At 49.4% G+C, this 26,836-nt stretch overlaps 1 protein-coding gene and 1 pseudogene across 1 annotated transcript in view; one reads left to right on the top strand and one right to left on the bottom strand.

The window, feature by feature from the left end:
• Window positions 1-4,838: 4,838 nt before the first annotated feature.
• The window catches only part of Zc3h4 (zinc finger CCCH-type containing 4), a 35,845-nt gene continuing 13,847 nt past the window's right edge, over window positions 4,839-26,836 (bottom strand). The window contains exons 3-15 of the mRNA XM_055615475.1: window positions 24,638-24,857; window positions 24,258-24,368; window positions 21,096-21,318; window positions 19,979-20,130; window positions 19,483-19,579; window positions 19,263-19,402; window positions 18,064-18,174; window positions 16,625-16,736; window positions 16,378-16,487; window positions 13,136-13,494; window positions 12,571-12,950; window positions 9,447-9,695; window positions 4,839-8,470 (exon numbers count right to left, since the gene is read on the bottom strand). Of these exons, the coding sequence (XP_055471450.1) occupies window positions 6,981-8,470; window positions 9,447-9,695; window positions 12,571-12,950; window positions 13,136-13,494; window positions 16,378-16,487; window positions 16,625-16,736; window positions 18,064-18,174; window positions 19,263-19,402; window positions 19,483-19,579; window positions 19,979-20,130; window positions 21,096-21,318; window positions 24,258-24,368; window positions 24,638-24,857 (3,754 nt within the window). The 3' untranslated portion in view covers window positions 4,839-6,980. The remainder of the gene's footprint in view (window positions 8,471-9,446; window positions 9,696-12,570; window positions 12,951-13,135; window positions 13,495-16,377; window positions 16,488-16,624; window positions 16,737-18,063; window positions 18,175-19,262; window positions 19,403-19,482; window positions 19,580-19,978; window positions 20,131-21,095; window positions 21,319-24,257; window positions 24,369-24,637; window positions 24,858-26,836) is intronic.
• On the top strand, window positions 14,955-15,157 carry LOC129682914 (protein transport protein Sec61 subunit gamma-like; annotated as a pseudogene).

Genomic DNA, 26,836 nt, shown 5'->3' with positions numbered 1-26,836 from the left:
CAGGATACAGGAGAGGCTAAGTCTTCCGCTTTCTATGGGGAAGCCACGGCTGGTAGAACCCCAGCAGCTTTACCATGAAAATGGTTAACTGACAAACTTGTCTGGGTAGAACAATGGCCTATGACAAAAGAAAAGTTAAAGGTGCTAGAACAGTTAGTCCAAGAGCGGCTGGAGGCTCAACATGTAGAAAATCCAACAGCCCTTGGAATTCTCCTATATTTGTCATTAAAAAGAAATCTAGCAAATGGAGGATATTGACAGATCTCAGAGCAATTAAAACAAAAATCATTCACTAACGGGTTCTTTATAGCCTGGAATCCTATTGTCTTCTTTGTTACATAAGGCATGGACTATTATGATAACTGATTTAAAAGACTGCCTTTTCACTCTCCCTTTCCAAGAACAGAGAAAGGTTTGCTTTCTCAGTGCCTACTTATCTCTCAGCCTGTTATAAGGTACTTTTGGAGGTTCCTGCCACAAGGAATGTTGAATAGTCCTACCTTATGTCAGTGTTTTGTACCTCAGTCATTAGAAATAATTTGTAAGCAATTTCTTCAAGGCATAACTTACCACTATATGGATGATATTTTGCTGGCTGATTCAAATGGAGATACCTTAGAAAACATGTTTGAGGGAGTAAAGAGATTTTTGCCTTGCTGGGGATTACAAATTGCTCCTGAAGAAATACAAAGAGGAGATTCTATCAGTTATCTAAGATATGAGATAGGTATGTAGAAAATCCGAGCACAGCAGGGACAAATCTGGAGAGAGCAATCAAGAAGTCCTAATGACTCTCAAAGACTGTTGGGAGATGTTAATTGGTTAAGGCCCACAATTGGGTTAACTACTCAAGAGCTAAGTGATTTATTTCAACTCTTACAAGTAGACAAAGACTTACATAGTCCAAGAAAATTACCATCTGGGCTGAGAGAGAAGTGGCTGTGGTAGAGAAGGAACCAGATATACTTGTGGACCCAAAGAAGGCCCATACTCTACTCCTCCCACAGGGAGTATCTGTGAATGGATCTTAGAATGGATAGTTTTAGCACACAGTAAAAAAATAAAATAAAATCAAACACCTATGTAGAAAAGGTTTCTGAATTGATTTTAAAAGGAAAAATGAGACTTTGTCAATTAGCAGGAATAGAGCCAACAGAAATTGTGGTACATTTTACTAATGCTGAAATTGCCTTATTATGGGCAGAAAATGAACACTGAATGTGCTTCATTTTTGCAGAGTTTGAAAAAAATTAAAATATGTGCACCATATTATAGACACACATTCAGGATTTCAGTGGGCAACTGCTTTAAGGTCTGAGAAAGCTGATTCTGCAATTACACATTTATTAGAAGTTATCTATCATGGAGATGCCTGGACAAATTAAGACTGACAATGCTCCAGCATATGTCTCCAGTAAAGTGAAAGGTTCTTGGTTTGGTTTGCATATCGTAATATAAAGCACAGAATCCTACAGGACAAGCAGTTGTAGAAAGACCTAATCATACCTTAAAAGAGGTGCTTGACAAACAGAAGGAGGTAACAAACACCCCAGAGATGGATTACACAATACGTTACTAACTTTATTTTTTTCACTTTTTAAAAAATTATTACAAATTTTATAAATTACAATTTATTCAGTTTGTTAAATTTTTTAAATGCTAATGAGCAAAAAACTAGGGCTGCCAAGAGACATTAGATTACACAAAACAAACAAACAAACAAAAAAACCTGAACTAAACCAGCTTGTTTAAGAATGTCTTAACTTCAGAACGAAAGGCAGGAAGTGTGTTGTGTTGGGGGAGAGGTTTTATCTTTGTTTCAAAATGAACAGAAATTAGATTTGACCAGGGGAGACCTCCTGAAAAATCTCAACTATAGAAATGTAGAAATTAAGAAAAACAACAAAACAGGTAACATGAACTGCTGATGGCTCTGCATGGGAACAGCTCTGAGACTGGCCGATACATGAGAAAATGTCTCGCACAGCCAGGAACTCTTGCTGACTACAGAGTCCTCAGGATTTACCCCGTGGCATGGATGGAGATTTTTATTACTTTGGTTATACAGTTCAAACTGACTTATAAAGTTGACAGATGCCTTTCACCTGCTCAAAGAGAGCAGGGAATCATCTTTAGCTCATTTGTGCACACTGCACATTCCATACCTGAGTGAATGCGATCATGTATATCACCTTTAAAAGTTTGTATGTTTGCAGAACAAAAGGACCAGATACCATAGAAGACAAGTAGCCTGGTAATTCGGCATCACAGTCTGCCTCAACAGCTGTTTCCTCAAAAATCTGCATTCAGAAAAACTTCTACATGGCCAGATGGTCCGGCCAGGGCTTAATTAAGCCCTGCACTTTTCCATCACACGGAGGCTGAACAGCAAATGATACAGCTATCTTTCCCAACACCTGAAAATTATCCCTATTTTATTAGGGATCCCAGAAGAAAACAAGACCTCAAAACAGCAGGAAGCAATTTAAGAGAACACTATCCCATTTCAAATGATCATTTAGTGTGTGATGGATATTTGTCATCAATTAAGGGAAGTTGGTTGCAAGTTGTTAATGGTCTCAAAGTCACGGAAAAACAAAACAAAACAAAACAAAACAAAAGAAGTTAGATTCAGGGAGGTCTTTTTCTCTTTCCCCTACCCTACTTTCTCTCCTATCTAGGGTTAAGGGGAGAAAGGGGGAGAAGGGATACAAAGAAAAAAGGGGGATAGAGGAAAGACAGGATAAAACTACTTTTAAGCTAAAGAGCATTCAAAAAGCCAAAAACTTTACACTGGCATGGATCTTTGTATATTGACACAAATTTAAGGTTACTTTTTTTTTTCCCCTTAAGATTTTGTTTATTTATGTATGTATGTATGTATGTATGTATGTATACAATGTTCTACCTGCATGTACACCTTACATCACAAGAGGATACCAGATCTCCTTGTAGATGGTTGTGAGCCACCATGCAGTTGCTGGGAATTGAACTCAGGACCTCTGGAAGAGCAGTCAGTGCTCTTAACCTCTGAGCCATTTCTCCAGCCCAGTTATTTTTCTTATAACATACTATATATATATATGTATGTATGCAACTCATTTTAAAATGTAAAGTTCTAGTCCTTGAAAGCTGCTATTAAAAACTATTTAGGATAATTTAAAAAATGCAAGGTAATATTCAATCAAACTTAATGTCATATTAGATTCTAGTTTAGTAAATCACAGAAATAAGCTTTATTTAGCCTCCTGTAGATGTTTTTAATCAGATAGTAAATGTCTATCAACAAGTAGGGGAGGGATGGAATGGATCAGAAAGTTTACAGAAAGCATCTACAGTCTACTTTGAAAAATAAACAACAAAAACAATAACAAGAGGAAGACAAAGTGGAAATGAAGTTTTATGTCTGTGATCCTAGTATCTGGGAGGCTGAGGCTAGAGCAACCAGTTAAGGCCAGCCTGTGCTACAAGATCCTGCCTGGGAGAAGGAGAAACAAAGGCTACACTCTCTTGTTCTTTTGAGTAATGGGGCCTGTTGTAAGCCCCTTGCTTGCTGTCACTGAGCTAAATTCCACCTCTTCCTGCCTTTCAAACAGCTGGCTGGGGACAGACGAGGAAGGCGGAGGATGTTAAAGACAGTGTGTCAACAGGGTGGCTGGTGAGTTTCAGGACAGCAGAGGCTGCAGAGAAACCCTGTCTCAAAAACCACCACCACAACGGCAAGGCAAGCTGTGTATAGCCAGGCCTGGTGAGGCCCGCGCACGACAGAAGCATATGGTGAGACAGCAACACTGCATGCAGTAGGTCCACAGACAGGCACAAGACCAATCTAGGCTGCTCAGCAAGACCCTGCATCAAACAAGCAAGCGCCAAGCCAAAACAAACACCCATACTCCACCTGAGCCCTGAACAGCAGTCGGCAGGCTTACCTTAGCGGGCTTGAGCACAGCCTGTGCTAAAGGTCTCCTCTGGCTGGATTCCAGCTGCAGCTCTCCCCTACCTCAGCACTGCAAAGGCAACTGTGGAAGGCTGGGCTGGAGATGCAGCGCTGTTGGTACTACTGTGTACAAAGGCCTACATACCTGGCAGGGCGCCTTATGGCTGTGATCTTAGCACTTGGAAGACAGAGACAGGAAAACTGTGAGTTCAAGGTCATCCTTGGCCATATGAAGGCCAATGAAACCCTGCCTCACAAAGATCCAAATTTGAAGTTCACTGGACTGGACATACTCTAGTGTCAAAAGCAAGTAAAACCATCTTCAGTAGGAGAACCTCTGTACGTGTATATGTGTGTGTGTATGTATCTAGATGTTTCTGTATACATCCATGTGCAAAGAGAAATAAAGTGGAGCTTAGTATTGTGCAAGTAGAATTCTAGCACACAGGAAGCAGAGGTAGGAGGGGGTTCAAGGTCATCCCCAGCTACACAGCAAGTTCCAAGTCCAGTGTGGAGACCATCTCAGTGGGATCAGAGCACAGTTGATGGGTAGACACAGCCATAGGCAGCCTCCACACATTTCTGTCTATATTGGCTTGGTTCTAGTTATCTGAGTTCTTATATAACTTCCTTCCTTCCTACCTTCCTTCCTTCCTTCCTTCCCCCCCCCTCACCACGCTGGCCTCACACTCCTCATCCTGCTGCCTCAGCCTCCCAAGTGCATGTGTTCTGGCTGTTACACGGAGTATCTGAGGGCTGGGATGTCACAGGGCCTAGTGCTCCCCAGAATGCACCAAGCCCTGGCCTCGATGTCACTGTGATGAAACACACCAGAGGCCGGGCTGCACTCCCCACTCTCCTTCGTTCCCTGGCAGGGCAGAGATGAAACTAGACTCGCACGTTGTTTAAAATAACTGCATCCTTTAATGGCAGTAATACAATTACTGGATTAAGAGACCACATGAGAGAAGGCAGGTGAGGTTTCTGGAAGACAGATACTGAGTACAAAAGGGGTCGGGAGAGCCATGCGACGATCATTGTAAAAATACAGTACGTTATATACATATTTGCACCATCGACTTTTTAACTCAGAAATACTATTTACACTTTTGTTACAATCCTGGTTAGAGAACAATTTTTCTTTAAAAGTGTGGCCTGATAGCAAGTGGGAATTCAAGCGGAGGTCCTTGTCCCATGAGGATCTTCGGCTAACTATTCCAAGAAGAGGGCTCCAGATTCCACCTCACCCACGGATTTCAGCTTTAAAAATTCATTTAATTTTTCTCTAGCAAAAGTTTTCTTTCTCTAATGTAGACCAGGCTGGCTTTGAACCTGTGATCCTCCTGCCTCTGCTTCCTGAGTGCTGGGATGACAGGTGCACACTACCAAGCCTGGCTTTTACAAAAGAGAATGTTCAAAGGGTGGAGGGGATCCAAACACTGCCACACTGTACTCTTCCTATCCTATGCTCACCATGGCCCCAGCCTTGGCCTCATGGCCAAGGCTGGAGCCCAAAGACAAATCTCATTGATGATTGTTTAAGAAAGCAAAACAAAATAAAAAACGAGACAAACCAACCAATCTGATCTTGGTGCACTGACCCCATGGGTTGTGAGCCTGTGGTGCACAAGCTCCTCCTACCCTGGCTTCAGGCCCCAAACTGTTTTGAAGGGATTTCTCTTTGGGTTGGGGGGGGGGGGGTATGGGGAAGGGAGGCAAGAGGAGACCTGGGAGCCCCTCCCCTCCCCTGAGGCAGAGGGGAACCCACTGGCTGTATGTGTCAGGTCTCCTTATTAGCAAGAAGGAAGCGGCTGGGCCAAGAGACCCCGATATAAAAGAGGCATCCTGCAAGAAAGCAGACCCCTAGTGCTTGGCCAGTGACCCAGAGGCAGAAAGGCCTGCAGGTCCTCCCCAGTTCCCTGACCCAATCTTCGGGACATGGTCACAGGAGGAGTCTCTGCCAGGGCTCTGTGGACACGGCCGGCCCAACAGTGGCTAGTGGGGGAGGCTGTGGAAAAGCCTCCACTGTCTGGGATCTGGCAGAGACCTTGGGCCTCCCCACCTGGAAAGGGCCGGGTCCCTTTCCTAGAAAGGGTCCAACACACCACTTTGGCCCCAGGTGACGCCTGCTGCTTCCTCAGGCCCCCTTCCGGGAAGCACCCACTAACCCAGCAGCACATCAGAGCACTTATGGCTGGCTTCTGTCAGCGTGGCGGGAAGAGCGAACACTATCTGGTAGTCTACAGATAGCATGGCTGAGGGGTGTGAAGCAGCAGACACACTCGGCCAGGCCCACCCTTGGCCTTCCTCCTTGGGGGTGTGGCAGGCAGCCACACCACGGATCCTTGAGCTGTCTTTAGGGTCAGGCCAGTGGCACAGGACAGGTAATACTGAGGGAGAACGCTTTGAGGGGCTGTCCTACCCCTGCAAGGTCTGTTGCCTTCAGGTCTGTCTTACCGAGAGTCTCCTGGAGGGCTGGAGGGTGTCACTTTCAGGACAAACCCTGGACGGAGGATGTGGAATGCACAGGCCCAAGCAGTTAGGACCCCGGGGGCTGCCAGGACCTCTCTCCTTCTGACATTTCCTCACTTCACTGTTGCAATCCTGAAGCAATCTGTCACAGGCTGCATGCTGGAGAGAGGACAGTTGACCCGGGGCTCTAGAAACTCCTGCACCAGCTTCTACGATATGGGTCTGTCAAACTCCCAGCAGCACGGGGTGAGTGGCTTTCAGTGCCTCCCCAGACACTTACGCTTCCGTCAGTTCCAGGGAAGCCCCAGGCTGGGTACTTGCCATTGTCCAATGCAGGGTGTAAGTAGCTCACTGGGCAGAGGGGACCCAGGAGCCTGCAGCACTGACCAGGACCCAAGACAGTTAGATACAATTTATGACTCAAAGAAAGTACTACTTAAAAAAGAAAAAAGGGAAGAAAAATGTAAAGAACGCCCTCCTCCCACCACCCCTCCCCGTAACTCTGGTTGCTGCCCCTAAGTGTCACCCTGGAAGGATGGTGGGTTAGAGGGAGCATAGGGCCCCGCTGATACTACTGGCAGAAGGGGGAGGCTGTGGGGTCAAAGCCTTTAAAAACGTCCTTTAGGGACCCCGCATCCTGCTCACCCTCACGGGCAGGGCTGTTGCCAGCAAATGGGCTTCCTGTGCCCGTTTTGGGGGCTGGCTTCACAGTACCAAAGAGAGTGGGCACTGGCAGGTTGTGTACCCCAGGCTGGGGTGTGGCCCCCTCAGGGGGCGGGGTGGACGAGGCAGCAGTGGGGGCTGCAGTGGCCTTGGGCCGGGGCCGGTTGTAGCTATTATATCTGTCCGTGGCTGTGGCCCCATCTGTGCTGACCTTCCCTGTCTCTGGCTGTTCCAGGGCAGACTTTCGGACAAACGGGGGCTCTTTCGCCTTGGAGGCTGAGCTCTTGCCATTGCCCTCAGGACCCTTGGGCTGAGCACTTGTGTCAGAGACTGGCTCTACAGCTTTGCCACCTGCATTAGGAGTCCTGGGGTCGTACAAGCTGATGCCACTCAGCACACTGCTCTGCCCACTGCTGCTGCCCTGGCCTAAGCCACCAGCTGCCAACACTCGGGGGTCATAGGGAGCTGTGGCCGGTGGGGACGAGTCCCCACTTGGGCTGGCAGCAGGAGGTGATGCTTCGGTGGGACAGGGCTTGGCTGCTCGGGAGGCTGCTGCAGGATCTGCTGGCTTCTGTAATCTGGGGTCAGTAGGGGTCTTCCGCACCCTGGGATCGCTGGGTTTGTCACTCTGGCCAGGGGTGTTGACATTGACAGTCTTGAGGATTCGAGAGAGGAGTTCAAAGTCAGGTAGGTTAGAGGCAGACGTGCTGGGATCTGTGGAGCCTGGGCGCTGCCTGGTGTTGGAAGGCCCAGGGGGTGTGGAACGGTGCAGCCTGGGATCCAGGGCAGGCAGGGACTGCAGGGCAGCAGGCACTGGGGGCACGTCCTGCTTGGGGATGGGCAGGGGAATCAGGTCCTCAGGGTTCCAGAGCACAGTGCGGGCAAAGCTCGGCTTGCTCAGGGTCACATCCTTCTTGATGTGGCTGAACTGTTGCAGCTGAGAGCGAGGGTCCCGTAGTGGATGTCCAGGCAGGGGGTCTAGGGGAATGTTCACCGCCTTCTCACGTAAGGCCCGCTCCCCTTCCTCCTCTTCTGCAGGGGGCTGTCCTTTTGAACTGCTGGGGCCTACAGGGCTGGAATGAAGGCTGCCTTCAACCTTGGAGGCAGGCAGGGTACGAGCCAACCGAGGGTCAGAGGGTCCCGATTCCCCTGGACCAGACCCTCCTGAAGTCTCTGCATGGCGACTGAGTCTGGGGTCCCGGCTGAGGCGGGGGTCTGCCAGCCGGCCTCCTGTGGAGTGTCCCTTCTGCAGGCGGGGATCCCCCAACCCACTGCTGCTTGGCTCCCCAGCTGACGCCTGGGGTCGGTTTGATGTCTGCTGCCTCAAGGTCTTGAGGATGGATGTGACACTGCTTCCCCCCTCGTCCTCGTCACTTGAGTACCAGTTACCAGTGTCACCTGAGAGAGAGCAGAGCAGTGGAGAAGCATGAATGGCCACATCCCACAGCCCTCTTGGATCCCTAGGTATCCCTGGTGTGTGGTTCTGTGCTCAGTTAGCATCTCCTATGGCCCCAGCTGGGAGCTGGGAGTGGCACTGGCTCTGGGCATTGACATCGTGGCTTTTCTCTCCGACCAGCACCATTCCTGGTAGAGAGTCTGACCTGAATAACTCACAATCACCCCAGGAAGTCCTATCATCACTTGCCCACTGGACAGATGAGGAAATGGAGGTATGGTGCCATTAAGTCAAGGTATCGCTGGGCCTAAGGGCCCAGGGCCCGACTGCCTCTTCCTACCCTCAGGCAGGTTTGGTCCAGACAGATATGGCCAGACCAACACTAGGCACTTCTCTCTGGAAGTCTGGAAAAGAGCCATGCTGACAGGTCACACACACATTCCCCCGACCCCTCACAATGGTCCAGGGGTCAGGGAAGGGCAGATGCAACCACAAACAGCCCAGGAGGGAAGCCTGAGCCACCAGGGTGGGGCCACTGACTTTGTCCTTCCTCCTGAATGGCCTGGAACTCTCTAAACTGTCCCCACTGGCTTGCTCCCGAGTTCCAGAGACCATTGGTCCGTTGCCCTGAGGTGACTGCTACCAGGGCGACCACAGTCTGTGACTACAGCACATCTGTATCTCTTTGGCTGACTGGCCCCTCTTTGGCTTTGGCTTCTCAAGTTTGCACTCTAGGGACGGGGCAAGGACAGCGTCACTCAAGCTTCTTCGGGAAGGGCACTGTCTCTGCTAGGAACCAGCCCACCACCCTCCTCCAGGAGGCTTCTGAACTCAAGATACAGAGGAACAGCCCTGGCCTCCATTTCCTCAGCACATGACAGCAGCCCAGGTCAGGCTCCTTTCAGACACAGCACCCAGCCTAGGTGGCCCCCCTCGTCCCTGCACAGAGCCAGCTGGGCCCCTGCCGGGGGAACATGCCTTCCTCATTCTCCCGGTCCTGCTTGCTGCTCTCAGCCAGCCTCCTCGCTCTCTCCTCCTCCTGCTGCTTCTGCTGGATCCTCAGGTACAGGGCCCTCTGAGCCGAGGGCAGGAAGTCGGGTACACCGGCGCCCGCCTTCGGCCGGCCTGGGGGCCCTCCCTCGGGGAAGCTGTCGGGCTCCAGAGGGTGCTCGGGGAAGAGGGGCTCCCCAGGCTGCCCCGGCAGCTCTTCGTAGTGCCCGTAGTCCTCTGTGGCAGGGAAGAGGGTTTGTGTCGGGAAGGCCTCCGCTGGAAATGCCAAGCCTGGTGGCAAGTGCGAGGATGAGGATGATCACCCGTCCCTTCCTCCTCCCCAGGCCTGGGTGCCTTGCAGAATCCAGTAGGAGCCCACACTGGGCCAGCTGGCAGGGAAAGGGTGAGGCTCGGGAAGGGCATGGTGGACGCTTATGGGTGTCAGCAGAACTTCGTGCACACGCCTCAGACAGAGGCCTCCTGCAGACAGGCCATGTCCCTTTCAGGCTAGGTAGCTACTGCTATCCTTACAGGAAGCAGGCTTGGGTCATTATCTGCCATGAGCAGTGTCATGGTTTCTTGCAGGTTATGTCCAACCGTTTGACAATATAATGTGATGCTATCATCTACCAACTTCATACTTGAGAAAGCATGTAATCAAATTAAAAAACAAAAACTTCATACAAAAACGCTCCTAATTTTGTTTGTTTTTGAGACAATAGCTCACTATGCATCCCTGGATGGCCTGGAACTCTCTCAACAGGCCAGGCTGGCAGGGATCCACCTGCCTTTGCCTGCAGAGTGTTGGGATTGAAGGCACGAGCCCCGATGGCCAGCCTAGTCATAAAGCTTAATTAAGTTTAACATTTTTGTGATGTGCTACATTCACAGCTCCTGTCAGCTGCATGGGCTGCCTATACTGCAGGTTGGACATGCCTGTAAGAAAGAAAGTCACTGTATCTCCCAGAACAGAACCAGAAGAGAACAAAACATGCTAAAAACCTCAGTCTAGCTCAGGGCAACTCCCCCACCCCAAGTCCACTGGGGACTCCTGGACACCAAGATTACCGAGCATTCAAATACATGGATGGCAGGGCAGGGCAGCACGGCCACAGCAAGTCTTTGCTCCCCCACCAACCAGCTCAACTATGTGCCCTGGACATAGCACCATCATCTCACTGCAGCTCCCTGAATTGTAGGGTGGTGAGCTGGCGTGTCTAGGTCTGTCAAGTCTATTCTGTCCCTTCCATATGTAACATGACTCTTATCCAGCAGGGACAACAGATGGAGCATCAGAGATGCAGGCCTTGCTACCAAGAAAGCCAGCCTGGTATTATAAAGTTAAATTGAAAAACTGGGGACTGAAAAGATGGTTCAGTGGCCTACTGCCACACAACTAGGTCCACAGCACAACAAAAAGGCAAGGCATGGCATCAGCCTGTACCAGCAGTACTTGGGAATTAGAGAGGGCGTCCCTAGACCTGGCTAGCTGTACTAGCTGAAATGGCCACCTCTGAAGTTCAAACGAGTCTCTCCCTTCTATGTGCAGTGACCAACTGATAAATAACCCTGGCTATGCACACCTGCACACTTCTCATGTGCACTACCACACACACCACAAACTGCCAAACTGGCAAAAACTCACACACAGTGACAGGCGGCCTGCTGCCAGGGCCTGAAAGGGCCTAATGAGACCTACTCTATGCTACAGCCACTGGAGATGGGGACACAGGCTGAGGCTCTCCCTCTACAGAACACCAACTACCAGAAGGCTGACTAGGTGTAGAGAAAACACAGCAGCTCTGTGTCCTAACTGGTGGTTCCTGAAACTCACATTACAAGTTCACTTTGGTGGTAGAGACAGCTACCATCAACCAACCAACTAACTCAGGCCAGGCAGCAGCACCTCAATCTAGGTGGCCTTCCTTTCCCAGCATCTCCTAAAGCCCACTTCTTACCATGCACTGTGCATACACTGTGGACGTTCATGCCCCAATACAGGCTCCTTGTGTTTTGGGGCAGCAGCAGTCTTCACACCTAACAGCAGCCTGAACTTTGGCAAAGGGCCTGCCTATGCTCGGCACCCATCCTTCTATCAGCTGCTACTTCCAACCCTACACAACACACATGGCTCCAAAGAGCCATGTCCAAACCACATGACCTCTCCCTGTGCTCTTGGCTACCTCCCTGCCACCACCTGGGCACATATGCCATAGGCAACGGCATGGGAACCTGGAACTGTCCACCAGTTCTTGTGGTTTGGCACCCTCGCTGTATCCTAGGTTGGCTGAGAACTGCAAGTAATCCCCAAGCCTCATGCCCTGCCGGCTCCTACTGCTTTGTAGAGCAGGTAACACCATGGTGACACACACACCTGCATATGTTAAGCTGTCTCCCCTCTCCTTCCTTTATAGATGCACAGCCATCTCTCTCCTCCCATGCTCTTCTCACACAAGTAGGCCAGCTGGGGTACCTGGCCACCTTCTCAGAGAAGCTCCAGATGACTGTCCCCACCAGGGCCTTGGCTGTATCCCACCGCTCTCTGCACTCTCCCATGCTACTCTCTGACAATGGCTAATGCTGAAAGGAGCCAACTGACTTGCTTCTGGTCCCCTCTTGTAAACAGCATCGATAGCAAGGGCAGAGAGTAGTCTGGGCTGGCCCGGGGCAGGTCCCTGCTTCTTTCTAAGGCCACGCTGTACCTCCCACTGCATCTAGCCCTGACTGCTAGACACTGAGCCTGCTAACATCACAGCAAAGAGGCTGGGACCTGTCCAGTCATGGAGTCAGACAGGCAGATTCATCAAGCCCGCCACCACCTTGAAGAGAGGGGCCTTGTCTAGGGCACTTGCCTTCCTCCTGATGGGTTCTGGGTACCATGAGCGCAGTTTCCTAAGGCCTGTTTGCTTTGCTCCTGACTGATGCAGGCACTGTGAGCACAGTGTCCTACACTGACAACAAACAACAGTCCTGCTCCCACAAGGCAAAGGGTCTCTCAATACCAAAAACATCCACAGGACAGGTATGGGACTGGGCCAAGGAAGAAAAGCCACTTCTCCCCACCACCCACCCTGGGGAGCCCAGCTCTGCTGCCTAGCTGGTACCTACATACCTGCATCCCCAGCAAGGCCCGGCTCCATTTCCATGCCCTCCTGCTGTGGGTAGAAGTTCTCATAGAAGTTCTGGGCTGGCGGGATAGGAGGCATCATTCCCGAGTGTGGGGAGTCTCCAGGACCATAGGGCATCATCGGGGGGCCGCCAGGACCCATGGGAGGGCCAGGGTTCATGCCAGGACCCATTTGCATGTCGGGATGCATGTCGGGATGCATGTCAGGGTGCATGTCAGGATGCATGTCGGGGTGCATATCTGGGTGCATGTCGGGGTGCATATCTGGGTGCATGTCGGGGTGCATGGGTCCCCCCATTGGCCCTGGAGGTCCCATGTTGGGGCCAGGACCCATTGGCCCTGAGGGTCCACCAGGTCCAGGGAACCTAGAGGAGGAAATGGTACTTGTGATGAAGCTGCTGAGGAAAGGTAGCAGCACCCAGCCCAGTACACCTGCAGCCCAGTACACCTGAAGCCTGAGGCCAAAAGCCCCAATGGGCTATGACAGCTTCAGAGAAGGACGGAGCCCTAGGAGGTCATGCTCCTGTGCATCCGTGGGCAGTCCACTCACCTCACACCCAGCTTCTCAGCTAGCTGCCCTGTGGGGCGCACCACAATCTCAAACAAAGAGGGGATCTTCTTGTTGTACATGTCCTGCTGTAGCTGCTGTGGGGACAGCGGCTCGTGTGCTGGTAGGTTCATCTGAGGGGGCCCAGGAGGCGGGGGAGGGGGTGGGGGTGGGGGAGGAGGGCCACCCTGCATGGGTCTGCCATTAGGAGAGTTGGGGGCTGGAGGCCCAGGGGGCCGTGGAGGGGTGGGCAAGAGCCCCACACCAGGAGGTGGCTTGGGTAAGGGGTTGATGCCCTGTTTCTTCAGCTCTTCCACCTCCTTCTCGTCCTCAGCACCTGCTTCTGCATCATCAGCCAACATCTGCGGGAGGCAAAGGACATTACATCAGAAGGCTCCACCAAGTCAAACTGTGCAGAGACTTGAATTTTCTGAGGAAAAACTTAAAACACACTTGGGCCGAGGGCCCCTAGAGCACAGGACCTAAAGTCACCTTCTCATCAAACTGAGCACAATGGTACACAATTGTAATCTTAGCATTGGGAATGCAGAGACCAGAAGATCTCAAGTTTGAAGGCAGCCTCCCCTTGTCACCATGGTTCCCATTTACAATGTCTGTACACCTCTAATGACCTGAGACAGATCTGTCCAGCAAGGCTTCAAAACACTTCTTTCTACCAATGAGAAAGTGTGAAAATCTGGCCAATATCCTTAACAATCTGGAACAGCTACCAGACAGAACAAGCCTGGTGCTCAACCCTAACAAGCACTGCTGGGAAACAAACTAGATCAAGGCAGTCTTGCTGGCACTACCTCAGCACCTTTGGAGATACCAATCTAACATGGACAGCCCTGGTGGCAGCACTCTGGTGGCACAGGCAGGCTAATATCTATTAATATGAGGCCAACCAGGGCTATAGAGAACTTGTCAACAGAAGAAAACAGTCACGCTTGCCGCTTGCATACACAAATAAGCAAAGCAGTTGTCACAAATTCTAAGCTTTTGCCCAAACTGGAAATACACAAATGTACTTCTACCAATAGCTGGATCAAAAAACGTAGCCATCAGCTAAGGAGTCCAACCCTGTAGGCAACTGCACTGAAGCGGAGACCCACAGTAATGTGAGCACATCAAAGCGCACTGTGGCCCGCACAAAGCAGGCATTCCACTTGAGCCTGCTGCACTACGCAGCTCTACTTAGAAGACACTTTTTTTCTCCTGTGAAAATAAGGGTCACACCCAAGGTCTTGTGCAAGAGAGACATAGGCTCTACTACTTTGCACCACCTGCTCCCCATCCCTAGTTAACCCTGAAAACACAAACCATAGGGACAGAAACAATACTGGCAGTTGCTAAGGGAGGGGGGGGGAGCATTTACAGAAAAAGACAGAGGGATTCCAGCTGTTGGGATGGATTTCCTCTGTGTGTGTACACACGCGTGCAGGTTTTGTGTCTAGATTGTGCAGAGAAGACACAAATTTATATGTTTGTTGATATCCATGAACTGCTGGGCAAAACATGATGGTGCATGCTTGTAATCCCAGCCCTTGGGAGCTAAAGACAGGAAGATCATGGGTTCAAGAAGAGCTGTGGATATGTAGTAAGTTCAAGGTCAATCTGGCCTATATATGACTTGTTTCAAACAAATACACCCAGTCCACCTCAGAGTGGCAGAAGCACTGCCATCAAGAGAGAGTATAGGCACCTGGCCTTGGGGTGAGGGATATTCATGGACACATTTGTAGGATATCTAGTTTTTATACTCTAGCATAAATGTCACGTCAGCGTCCCTACATTCTCAGGTCACCATCCAACAAACAATATGGATCAGGTAACGCAGTTTGTATAGCCAAGTTGGGAGGTGGTGAAGAACCAACTGGGCTGACTACAAGATGCACCAAACCCTGCAGAAAGAATTCCAAGACCAACATAGCAACAGCAAGGGGATCTGCTGTCTTGGGATGAATTGGCTTCTTTGTGAAATTGATGCATGTCCTTATTAATAACATTGTGGGTGGTGGCTGAGTACTTTCTCATTATGGGAACCAGTAAACAAAAGAGGGTGTAAGAAAATCAAGAAGTAAAATGCTGTATACTTTGTGTTTTTCTTTCTTTTCTTCCTTTCTATTTCTAAAACATTTTTTTCAATAAAAAAAAAAAATCAACAAGTTTAATGGGCATGGCTTTAATCCTAGAACTCAGGAGGCAGAAGCAGGTGGATATCTCTGAGTTAGAGACCAGCCTGGTCTACAAAGCAAGTTTCAGGACAGCCAAGGTTACATAGAAAAAAACCTGTCTTAAAAAAAAAAAAAAGCGAGTGAAAGTGGGGTTCACATTTGTAAATTTAGCACTGAGAAGAGTAGGTGGGAAGAATAAAGAGGTCAGCCTTAGCCACAAAGCAAAACTGTCAAAAGAAAAAGACAAAAAAAGGTAATGTAAACTTAAACAACAGAGCCAGATGTGGTGACACATGTCTTTAATTTCAGCACTCATTCTGGTTTACATAGGTATCTCTAGGTAAGCCAGGACTAGAGAGAGACCATTATCTCAGAAGAATGAATGAATGAATGAATGAATGAATGAATGAATGAATGAATGAATGAATGAATTAGACCAGCCCTCCTCTCAAACCGAACTTCAAGAAAAAAATTAAACTGACCCAAGAGGCAGGACTGGGCTCCTGCTTGAGTGGGAACACTGTCTCCAGCAGGGGGCAGCCTTCAATCAGACAAGGCTGTTCCTTCCAAAGACCACTGACTATACTCTAAAGGGACTGGATGCTGATCAGGGGGCCAGCCCCTAAGCTGACAGGCTCCAAAAGGAATGGCAAAAGCAAGCATCCCCACTAAGCGTGCCTATCTGGGGAAGAGAAGCAGACACTAAGATAATGTCAAAGGGCACCTGTCTTGTGAGATCGTGATCCCCCTCTCCCTTCTCTTGAAAAAGTCCCTGTGACTACAGAGAGACACTAGTATTTCCAGTCTCTGGGCATCTGTCTCTCCATACAACACAACACCAGAAGGTGACAATCCTTTCATTCAGCTGTCCCCTAGGAAATACAGTGCAGCTGGCTCAGGTCTGCAGAATGATACACTATGACCTCCAACCTCTCCTGTAGGAATGAACCCAGATGATTCCCCCTAACAACGCGTCAGTCCAGATGGAACAGAGACTCTGTGCCTGCAGGGGCTGTACCAACAGAGTGGTATCAGCCTTGCCCCCGTGCCACCCCAGATGTGCGTTACCTTATCTAGGAGCTCTCGTGTCTCTTCAGTCAGCGGGTCGTGGGAGAACATGCAGTCGTCACCGTTGATGCAGTTCCCAGTGGTGTGGTATAGCTTACAGGGAAAGTCACGTTCATGACGAATTAAGGCTAATGTGAAGACTGTGGACAGCTCAGACAGGGGAAAGGGGGCAGAAGGAATATGGCCCACTGATACCCCCAGGGGGACAAGCATGGACAGACAGGACAGTCAGGATGGCAAAGGATATCATGCATGTAAGGGCAGTTCTCAGCTCGAGCGCAGAACCCTGTAATGTAAAACTTGCACAGCTCTCGCTTCTTCGGCAGCTCAATGTCGTGGCTAAAATTGCAGTGGTCTCCCTGAAAGAAAAAAAACTGAGGTTTTGAGGAGTGAGTCCTGATTCACTTGTGTCTGCAGAATGCATCCCCTAGGGAAGAAGCATCATCCCAAATGATGCTTTTCAACTCAGGCCCTGCTCTCCAGCCTGCCCTGGGGCCATCTGCTCATGCCCAGATATCTACAATAGCCATTGCTGCTGTCTCCTAATTCATGTCTGTCCTTCCTCTCCCATCTACTCTGTTCCATACTATTTGCTATCTGGCAACAAAAACTCATCACATAAACCAGTAACACCTTCCAGTCCTTCCTAACTGAAGCCTGGTATTGTTTGAGGAAGACTGCCTGGCTAAAAATACCCCATTTTCCCAGCTTGCCTTATTTAGCCCATGAAACACAGGTAAAAGCTTCTAGGCAGGATGCTCCCTGAATTAAAACAGATTTTGAGACAAGATCTCACTCTGCATGGAATGTGGCGTACACAGCAAGCTGGCCTCAAACTCCGTGACCCTAGCCCTCTGAAAGCCAAGGGCTGGGACGAAAGGTGTGCACCACCAGCACCTGGTGTCCTCCTCCTAGCCCATGGAGATAAGGTTCAAAAGCACAGCAGTCATTATCCAAGTACAACCACAAGGACAAATGTCACATGTTTAAGGTGGCAGAAAAGATAAGTCTAGGTCCCCAGGGAATCACCAACCACTGCAGTAGCGTTTAACTCACTGACAGCCCAACTTAGACTCCTTGTTCTGAGGGAGAAACGTGTGTTGAAACCAGTAGAGTTAAGACTGACAATCAGATGGGCGGTGTACGTGCTTTAACCCAACCCTTGAGAGGCAGAACAGCCAGGACTAACTATGCAGAGAAACCCTGTTCAACAAACAAACAAATTAATGAATTAAAGAAGGAGGCAGCAGCCGTCAGGCCTGTGTGCCACCTGCTTATTGCCTTTGTATTACAGTCACAAGCCAGGTGTAACTTGGCCATACTTGTGTCTTGCCAACTCTGCAGTCCGAAGCTGGTTTTGTATGGAGTCTTTCGTAACTCCCCGACAACCCTTAAGCACACTGGTTTAACTGGAACAGAGTGAGCTGTGTAGACGCATCTCAGACTCTAGAGGCTAGATGGAAATTTCCACCAAAAAGTACTCCCAAGCCTCAAACAAGCCACACATCGTCTTGCTCTGAGTACTACATCTAAGAAGTGAGCTGAGTCTTCCAGGCTGCCCAGATGTCTCGTGACTCTAGACGGTACCCAGAAGGGCAGGGCATCACACAATCCTTCCCCTCCCCAGCAGTGTGCACCACGGCAGCCCGCCCATGTGGGCCACATGTCCTTAGATGCTGCTCTTACCCAAGTGCATCGCCCCTCCACGAAGTACTTGCAGATGACTTTGCCTTTCTTGTCAGATTGCTGGTGGGGTTTGTCGTGATCACTTCGCCGGTAGCTTCCACCACCACCATCCTGTGAGTAACGAAGGAGAGAGAGAGAGAGATGGAAGTACATTAATTGTGAAGAGAACAGGACAGGTGCAGCCAGCTCCTGTTACCCCACATGCCAATGCAGTACTCAGATGGGAAAAACTTTGGCACCTGAGCTGTGCAGGGACAGCTGCACAGGGGGCAGAAAAGCATTTTCTGGAAACTCTCCTGAACACTGATTGGGGTACATCATCTAGAAGTTTCCACTTTAGAAACTCAGTAAGATGGTTGCAGATACTGCTGAAGTGTGGCTTTAAACAGAGGGTTGTACCAACAGGGCACCCCCACTCCACCCGGTAACCATTGATCAGCCCATGGGTTAAGGGACTGATGGGAACAGGGGACAGGATCAGTCTTCACAGGACAGCTCATTAGAAAACAAGCCAGGGGAGTGCTGGCCCACCCCCTTAATCCCAGCATTTGGGAGGCGGAGACAAGCTGATCACTCTGAGTCTAAGGCCAGCAAGTTCCAGGACAGCCAGGGCTACACAGTGAAACTCTGCCTCAAAAACAAAACAAAACAAATGAATGAATGAATGATAATAATAACAACAATAAAAATCTCCAAAGCAAAAAGCCAGGTGCATTTGCATATGCCTTTAATCAGGAGGCAGAGACAGGCAGGTCTCTGTGAGTTTGAAGCCAGCCTGGTCTACAAAACAAACCCAGGAGAGCCAAGGCTACACAGAGAAACCCCGACTCAAAAAAACAAAAAAATCTCCAAAGCTGCCTTGGTCAAAGCATCAGATAACAGGGTGTGGAGAGACTGCTGACTTTAAGAGTGGTTAAGAACTAGCTGCTCTCAGCAGATCTCTAAGTTCAAGGGCAGCCTGGACTACAAAGCAAGCTCCAGGACAGAAGGCTACACAGAGAAACCTTGTCTCAAAAAGGACAAAAGAAGAAAAAGAAAGAAAAGGAATAAGGACAGAAAATGAAATGGACCCAGTGCCCTTGTCTTGGCCCTGTGGGTACTAGGCACACACTTGGTGCACAGTTCCAGGCATCCAGGCAGAACGTAAAGAGAATTAAAAACCCAGCAAACAAGCAGTCAGACCTCAGCAGTGTACTCACGCCCATGTCGTCATCGTAGTAGTCTTCGTCCTCATTCATGCCGCCCTTGCTCATCCCCCCTCTGCCGCCTCGACCTCGGCCCCGGCCCATGCCCTTCCCTCGACCTCCTCGGGAGCCCCGGCCTCGGCCTCGACTCAACCCTGTGAAGGAGAAGAAGGGTTAAGGTCCAAGGCTGAGCTCAGCGTCCCATGGCCCAGGCCTGGCCTGCGGAGCTGCCCACCTCGAGCCCGGCTGTCCTTGGACCGACGGTACTGGCTCAGTTCTTTGGAGTACTCGTCATAATCGTCATCTCCCATGGGCTCCTCGCCTTCTCCATACTGCATGGGAGAAAGAACAGGGCACAGTGTCACACTGGTGACACTACCGACTTTGTCCTTGCAGCCTTCCCACAGGGCCTCTGGGCACAAGGTACAGCTGTGGGTCACACAATGGCCTTAGGAGGCAAGGACAGAATGGTGTGTGTTCTGCACAGCCCTCAGGACAAGGGTTCGCAATCTACTACTATCTGGTGCCTTTCCTGCTTCAGCCACCAAGTTGTTTTGTTTTTTAAATGTCCAAAAGGAACCTTTTAAACACAGAGGTGCCTGTCACCCAAACCTTTCTTTCAGTGAACCACAAGTGCTCCTACCTTAGTGTCACAGTGCCCACCCCGAGTACTTGTAGCCCCGGGAGCTTGCCCATCACATGCTGTCCCCAATAGCTACAGAACAACTTACTTCTAGCTCCTCGTCATACAAGTCCTCTTCATCTTCCGGGTGCTCTCCCATGGAGCCTCGGCCTCGGCCTCTGCTGCCCCTGCCCATGCCGCGGCCTCGAGATCCTCCTCGGCTGCCACGGCCCCTGTAGCCCCTGCCTCGTCCTCGGCTACCTGTGAAGGTAATTGGGATAGTGAGCCTCACATGGCCACAGACCGTAACAGCAAGGAACAGAGAAACCCGTTTCCTATGTGCTACGTAGGCTTTCTCCTTTAAGAAGCCTCCCAGGCTGGCCCACACAGACCATAGTGCCTCTGGTCCCCTGGAAGGAGCTCACATATCACTGTGGACACAGCTTTTCTTCTCCACCCACTACCTGTCTACTCACAGCTACCCTGTCCAAGACAGCACCCACCAGCCCTATGTGGCTACAAAGCTGGGGACATGTACCTGGTACCAGCTGGAAGATCCGTACCAGACTTTAAAAGACTTAGGGAGAGCAGAGAGGAAGAGAACACCACCGTCTTGGTGTCTACTGTAGACTTTGGCACAGGCTGACAGGACAGAGCACTAAACAAGTGCTGCACCTATTCCCTGAGCAGTGCCAGCCTGGGGTCTCCACAAAGCAGAGTCTGCTCCAAAGGTACCAAGAGCAAACACGCTAGCAGCCACGGCCAACAATGACCTTGATCCTAAGTCTAAGAACCTGAGCTGGAAGGGTTAGGACATCCTCCAGCTGGCTGTCTTTCCGGGAGGAACCAGCTCAAGGAGACTGTTATCCTCTCCCCCATCTTCTCTTGGGCCTCAGGCCATAAGTCCACCAGCTCCCTGAGGTCCAAAGTTTAGGGGTAGACACCTGCTCAACTGATGGACAGTGTAGGACTGCAGGTGGGCAGAGCTGGGCCTCCAGGTATCCTCACGCAGGTCCAGATGAGGGAAATTTGTTGTCCTGCTCTGCACCTGTCATCCCAAGATTTTCCCTGTCCTTCATGCCCTGAATGTACAGCTTCTGTATACTTCAGCCATCTGTGAGTGACAGCCCAGCTCTTTTGGATATGAGGCTGGCTATAAATCTCCATTCTCAACAGCCACTGGCCTGTTGAGAAGTACTGGGAAGGGAGGGGCGGGAAGGGCTCACCTCGGCCCCGGCTGCTGCCCTCCTTGGCACGTCGGTACTGGTTCAGCTCTTTGGTGAAGTCGTCATAGTCCTCCTTGCCCATGTCTTCCTCTTCATCCCCCTCGTACTCGCCGTACTGCTCGTTCTCATAGTCCTCATACATGCTGTAGCCCTTGCTATCCATCTTGGAGTAGGATTTCTTGGGCAAGGGTGTGTTGTGTGATGAGGAGTATTGCTGGTGGGGCTGTTCGGCAGAGAGGAGAGAGGATGAGCCACTGCCATAGCCTATCAGGACTACAAAGGTCAGCTCAATTCTCAGAACCTGTGCATTTATCTGGGTGTCTCTACTGCCCCTGGTTTACCACTGGTTCTTAGCCTCTCTGTAGACCTGTTTACCCTGATAGGCTGTACCCTGATAGGCTGGAGAGAGTAGCGGGTCCATATATCTGTCTTTAAGAAATGGGCCAGAGCTAGAGAGATGGCTCAGAGGTTAAGAGCACTGGCTGCTCTTCCAGAGGACCTGAGTTCAATTCCCAGTTCTACACAGCAGCTCACAACTGTCTATAGCATTAGTTCCTGAGGATCTGCTGCTAGCTTCCGGCCTCCACAGGCTCCTGTGTACATCCAGTACACATAAACTCACACAAGCACACACACACACTAACATAAGAAAACCTACAAATATTTAAAGCAAGGAAACAATAAAAATTTGGGGCTGGAGAGATGGCTCAGAGGTTAAGAGCATTCATTGTCTGCTCTTCCTGAGATCCTGAATTCAAGTCCCAGCAACCACATGGTGGCTCACAACCATCAATAATGAGATCTGGTGCTCTCTTCTGCCCTGCAGATGTACATGCAGACAGAACATTGCATAAATAATAAATACTAAATAAATAAATAAATAAATAAATAAATAAATAAATGGGCTAAGGTTTGGATGGAAAGGAGAAACATGAGCCCACAGTCCCTGGAGAACTAAGGTCAAGGATGCAGAGTGAGCACACCTGGGGAGGAGCCTGGAGGAAGGAGGAGGGGTTTCCTTGTCTAAGCTTTTCCCTGGGGCCTTGGATTTCAATGAACAGCCTGCTCAGTGGTCATAGCAGACTGCTATTTCCAAACACACCTCCCGAGCAAACACATCTCCCGAGATGCCTTTCAAGAGGTAAACAAATAGACTCAGTGTGGCACACTTAGACAATGAGAAGTAAACAATGAAAATACTTCACTGTATTGTTGCTGAGACAGGGTCTTATGCAGTCTAGCCTGGAAGTCTTTTTTTTTTTTTTCGGGGGGGGGGGGGGGGGGGAGCAAGATGGGGTTTCTCTGTGTAGGCCTGGCTATCCTAGAACTCACTCTGTAGACCAGGCAGGCCTGAATTCAGAAATCCACTGCCTCTGCCTCCCTAGCGATGGGAGTTCCATCCTGGCTTGTACCATAACATCAGCTTTAAACACAGATTATTAAGGCAAAGTGTAATGACTCATGTTTAAAGTTCCATCCACATGGGAGGCTCAAGCAGAAAACCTGCTTGAGCTCAGGAGTTCAAGGTTGTGCTGGGTAAAATCTGATCTCAAAATGAAAAACAAAACAAAAACCCAATCAGTATTTTAATAAGAAAAAGCTAGGCAGTCCCCATTATGCTATAAAATATACAATCCGGTGGCCTTGGTGACAGGGCTGAGGAACATGGGTTTTAAAGCAGTAAAAAACACTGTAACAAAGGCCAAGAAGCTACAGAAAGCTAATCCAAGAGTACAAATGGATACTAATGTGTCCACATCCACTCATGAGCTGTAACACTGTGGCATACTTATGTAACATTTCAGTGATGGGCAACTAAAAAAGGAAAGTCACGCTCACTGCAGAAAGATGCAAGCTCCAAGATGCAAACAAACCTTGCCCTGGGATGGAGAAGATATTCTTCCGGAGTAATCAGTCTCGATGACTGTAGTAGAACCTTTACCATCTGCTATGGTGCATGATGCTCTCACAAGAAAAGACTTATGAGAGGTGTCATCAAGGCGCTTGAGAGAAGCCCTAACAGTTCTGGCTGCTCTGCTAGGGAACTTGAATTTGGTTACTAGTCCCTATATAGAGGCTCATTAACTGTCTGTAACTCTAGTTCAGAGAAGCTGACACCCTTTCTTGCCTCTATAGGTACCAGGCATGTACCTGGTACACAAACAGAAAAAAAAAACAGAAAAACATTTAATTTAATGTTAAATAAATTTAACATTAACTTAAAATAAATAATAACATACTTTTCTTTCTTTTTTTTTTTTAATTGCTGTTTCACTGGTTTTTCCACACAGGGTTTCTCTGTGTAACAGAGTCCCGGCTGTCTCTCACTTTGTAGTTCAGGCTGGCCTGCCTCTGCCTCCTGAGGGCTGGGAGCAAATGTATGTGCCATCACGCCTAGCTATTATTTATTTTTACGTGTATGGAAGTTTTGATGCCTGTGTATCTGTGTACCATGTGCATGCAGTGCTGACCGAGGCCAGAACTGCCAGAACTAGAGGTATACACAGTTGTAGCCACCATGTCCCTCCCGGGTCTTCTGAAAAAATTTAACCGCTGAGTCATTTCTCTAGCTTCTGGCTCAAACTCTTATCTTTCTGCCTCAGCTTTCCTAGGATTACTAGTTTGTGCCATTGCTCCCTGGTTGTTTTTATTTTCTATTGTTTATTATCACTGGTAGTGGTACTAGGATGAAGCCCATGACTGTGAGCACAGAGGCAAACACCGCTGAGCTACATCCCCAGTCCACATTTGATTTTTTTTCTTCTAAGTTTCTCTGAGAGAGAAAGCATACACACACATTTATGGTTAAGTTCAGAGTTGTAATGGGGTATTTAACTTCTAACTGTGCAGTCCTGGAGATAATTTACTCTACTAGCCACTTCATTCTCTTGCCAATTTCCCACAAAAGATCACTTATGAACAGTTGAGAGCAGTCGGCTGTGACCTGGGCGAGTTAGATATACTGAGCCCTGCCAAGCCATGGGGGGACTTGACACTAAGCAGGCTGAGACGCAGGCCTTGTAGAGAAAGTCATGACCCTGGCTCAAACGTAGGCATGCCGACTGTCTCCTCAGCCATGAAACAGGGATGAAAATAACATCCACTGTCTCTGGGATACCATCCACCTGCCCCATACCAGAATACATGAACAGTGTCACTCACCGGTGCATATGGGGGGCTATAGTCCCGGTACTTGCGGTGACCCTTCTCACTAGGGCTGAAATCTGAGTCATCTGAGAAGTCCGAGAAGTCATCACTGGAGGAAGCATGTCGCTGCAATAGAGGCCACACTATAAGTGAATCTGCTGCTGGCGGGCTACCTTGACCCAGTCTGCCCCAGGACAAACTATGCTGGAATGTGCCTGGAAGGACTGTGTTTAGCCTTAAAACTCCTCCCCTGGAGGCACTCAATGGCAACAGAGCATAAGCTCCAGATCATTATAAACTGTCCCCAGGCCTTGGATGCTAGAAAAGGTTGTATCTGCTGGGCCTGCAGAGAGGCCGAGAGCCAGCAGAGGTGTGGGGAACCCTCTGGGACCTACTTTATGCTTGGATTTCCGCCTTTTCTTCGACCTCCTCTTCTCCTTCTCCCGTTCCTTCTTCCGCTTCCGTTTCAGTCTCCTGTGAGACTTTTCCTCCTCTGAGTCGCTGTGGTGCTTCTCCCCCTTTTCTTTCCGACTCCTTTCTTGTCCCCCAGGGACATCTTGGGTCTCCTCAGCCCCGTCGTCTTCCAGTTCACCTTCTTCCAACTCACCATCTTCCCTGCAAACCAAGCCCCCAAACTACTGTGAACCGGGGACTGCAGTGAGCCTTTTGAAGACTCTGGGTTGGTAAAAAGCAGCAGAGAGTATGAATGAGGCAGCTAACAGCTCTAGTGGCTAGAAAGGCCCAGGAGGATGCAGGGCCAATTCTCACCCTCTCCAAAAGGGACTGTGGCCTGTGAGTTTAACTGGGTCACAAGAGGTAGAGGGGTTACCACCCATAGCAAGAGGTATAGTGCAGTGGTAGGGTGCTTGCCTAGTACGCAAGAGGCCTTGGGGCCCCAGTCCCAGCACTGAAAAGATAAATAAAAAGCCAGGCTAAGCCAGGCATGGTACCATACACCTTTAATCTAAGCACCAGGGAGGCAGAAGCAGGAGGATTTCTGAGTTTGAGGCTAGCCTGGTGAAAAAAGGAGTCCCAGGCCAGCCAAGGATACATAGTAAGACTCTGTCTCAAAAATCCAAAACAAAACAGAAAAACAACAACAACAAAAATTAAAAATAAGTAATAAAAAGGTGCTGTGCTCACATTGACAAACCTACTTCAAGTTACTCCACCATTCCAAAGCCTAAGGTTCTCAACAGAAAAGCAACAGGTCTTGTGGCCACAGAGCTGAGTGTTTTCCTGGGTGTTACCACAGGCTCTGAGCAGCCTGGCTCCCACAAAGCTCTTCTTTACAGCATTACTAAAACCTACTGGACCACAAACGTTTATCTGCAGGGAACCCTAACTGGCACACTCTAGTTTATAGAAGTAAACAGCAAACCAAACTTGTGTTCTATTAAATACCAAGCGGGTAGAGCCAGACCCCAGCCCTGCTGAGTCCTCCCTTAGCTGCCCCTCGTTCCCTCTCCCAGTTGATCCCTCACCTTGCCTCTAGGTACCCCTTCCCACCCCTCTCATGCAGTTTCCCTCTTTCAATTCCCCATGTCACTCAAAACCACTCTCTTAACCTAATGAGCTATGGATAACCCAACAGGTCTCCACAGCTATGAACAGGCAGGGGTCGGACACAGGTAAAATCTATGGCTGGAGTCAGGGGAAGGTCAAGAAAGCAGCACATGGGAAAAGAGTTCAGTATTCAAGCCAAACCCACAGACACCGAGGTTGCTAAGTGCAGAAGTTGGTAGAGTGAAAAAAAACAAAAAACAAAACAAAACTTTTAAATTTAGCTAGGCATAGTGGCAGAGGCTAGCCGGTTACATGCCAGGATACATGGTAGCAGGCCAGCAAAAGTACAGTGAGACCCTGGGTGTTGAGGGGAGGGCTGTTTTTTTTTTAAAGCTCCCAGTTCTGCCTGGTAGTGCATGCCTTTACTCCCAGAACTCAGGAGGTAGAGACAGGAGGATCTCTCAACAGTCCAGGCTAGCCTGGTCTGCACAGTGAGTTCTAAGACAGTCAGAAAGCTTCAGAGACCCTGTCTCAAAAAGAAAACAACAAAACACACACACAAATATTTTACAGCTCCCTATGTTCCTAACAATGACAGCAGAAAGGTCTGTGAGTGGGCATCAAGTCTCTTACACCTCAACTTAAGGGACAAAAAGAGATTGTGAGAACAGTAGCATGAGTAAGGAAATTCAAACTGAACCTGGAGGACTGCAGGCTGAAGATCAGCCTGGGCTACTTGTCTAGCACACACACACTCTAGAGTCCATCTCACAGCAAAAGAATCATTAAAAAAAAAAAAAAAAAGTAATAGGCCCACCACCCAAAGGCTAATGGAAAAAAAGGAAGAGAGGACAGCCCTCTAAAGAGGCTTTGTGGAAGGAGGAAACCACCACTTAGAAGCCCTGAAGGTCTTGAAGGGCTCTAAGGGAAACAACAGCCCTTCTTTCCCCAGCCCTCCACAGCCCTTTCTCAAGAGGCGCTTCTCTAATTAATCTTGAGCCAATTCAAAGGAGCCAGGCCTGGCTCAACACCCAAGAGGCTTGGCCCCCAAAGACAGACAAAGTGGAGGTCAAGGACAGCACTCACAT

This window comes from Psammomys obesus, unplaced genomic scaffold (assembly GCF_907164565.1).
Source record: "Psammomys obesus unplaced genomic scaffold, mPsaObe1.curated_primary_1811, whole genome shotgun sequence".
Taxonomy (NCBI): Eukaryota; Metazoa; Chordata; class Mammalia; order Rodentia; family Muridae; genus Psammomys; species Psammomys obesus.
This window is presented reverse-complemented; position numbering and strand designations above follow the sequence as displayed.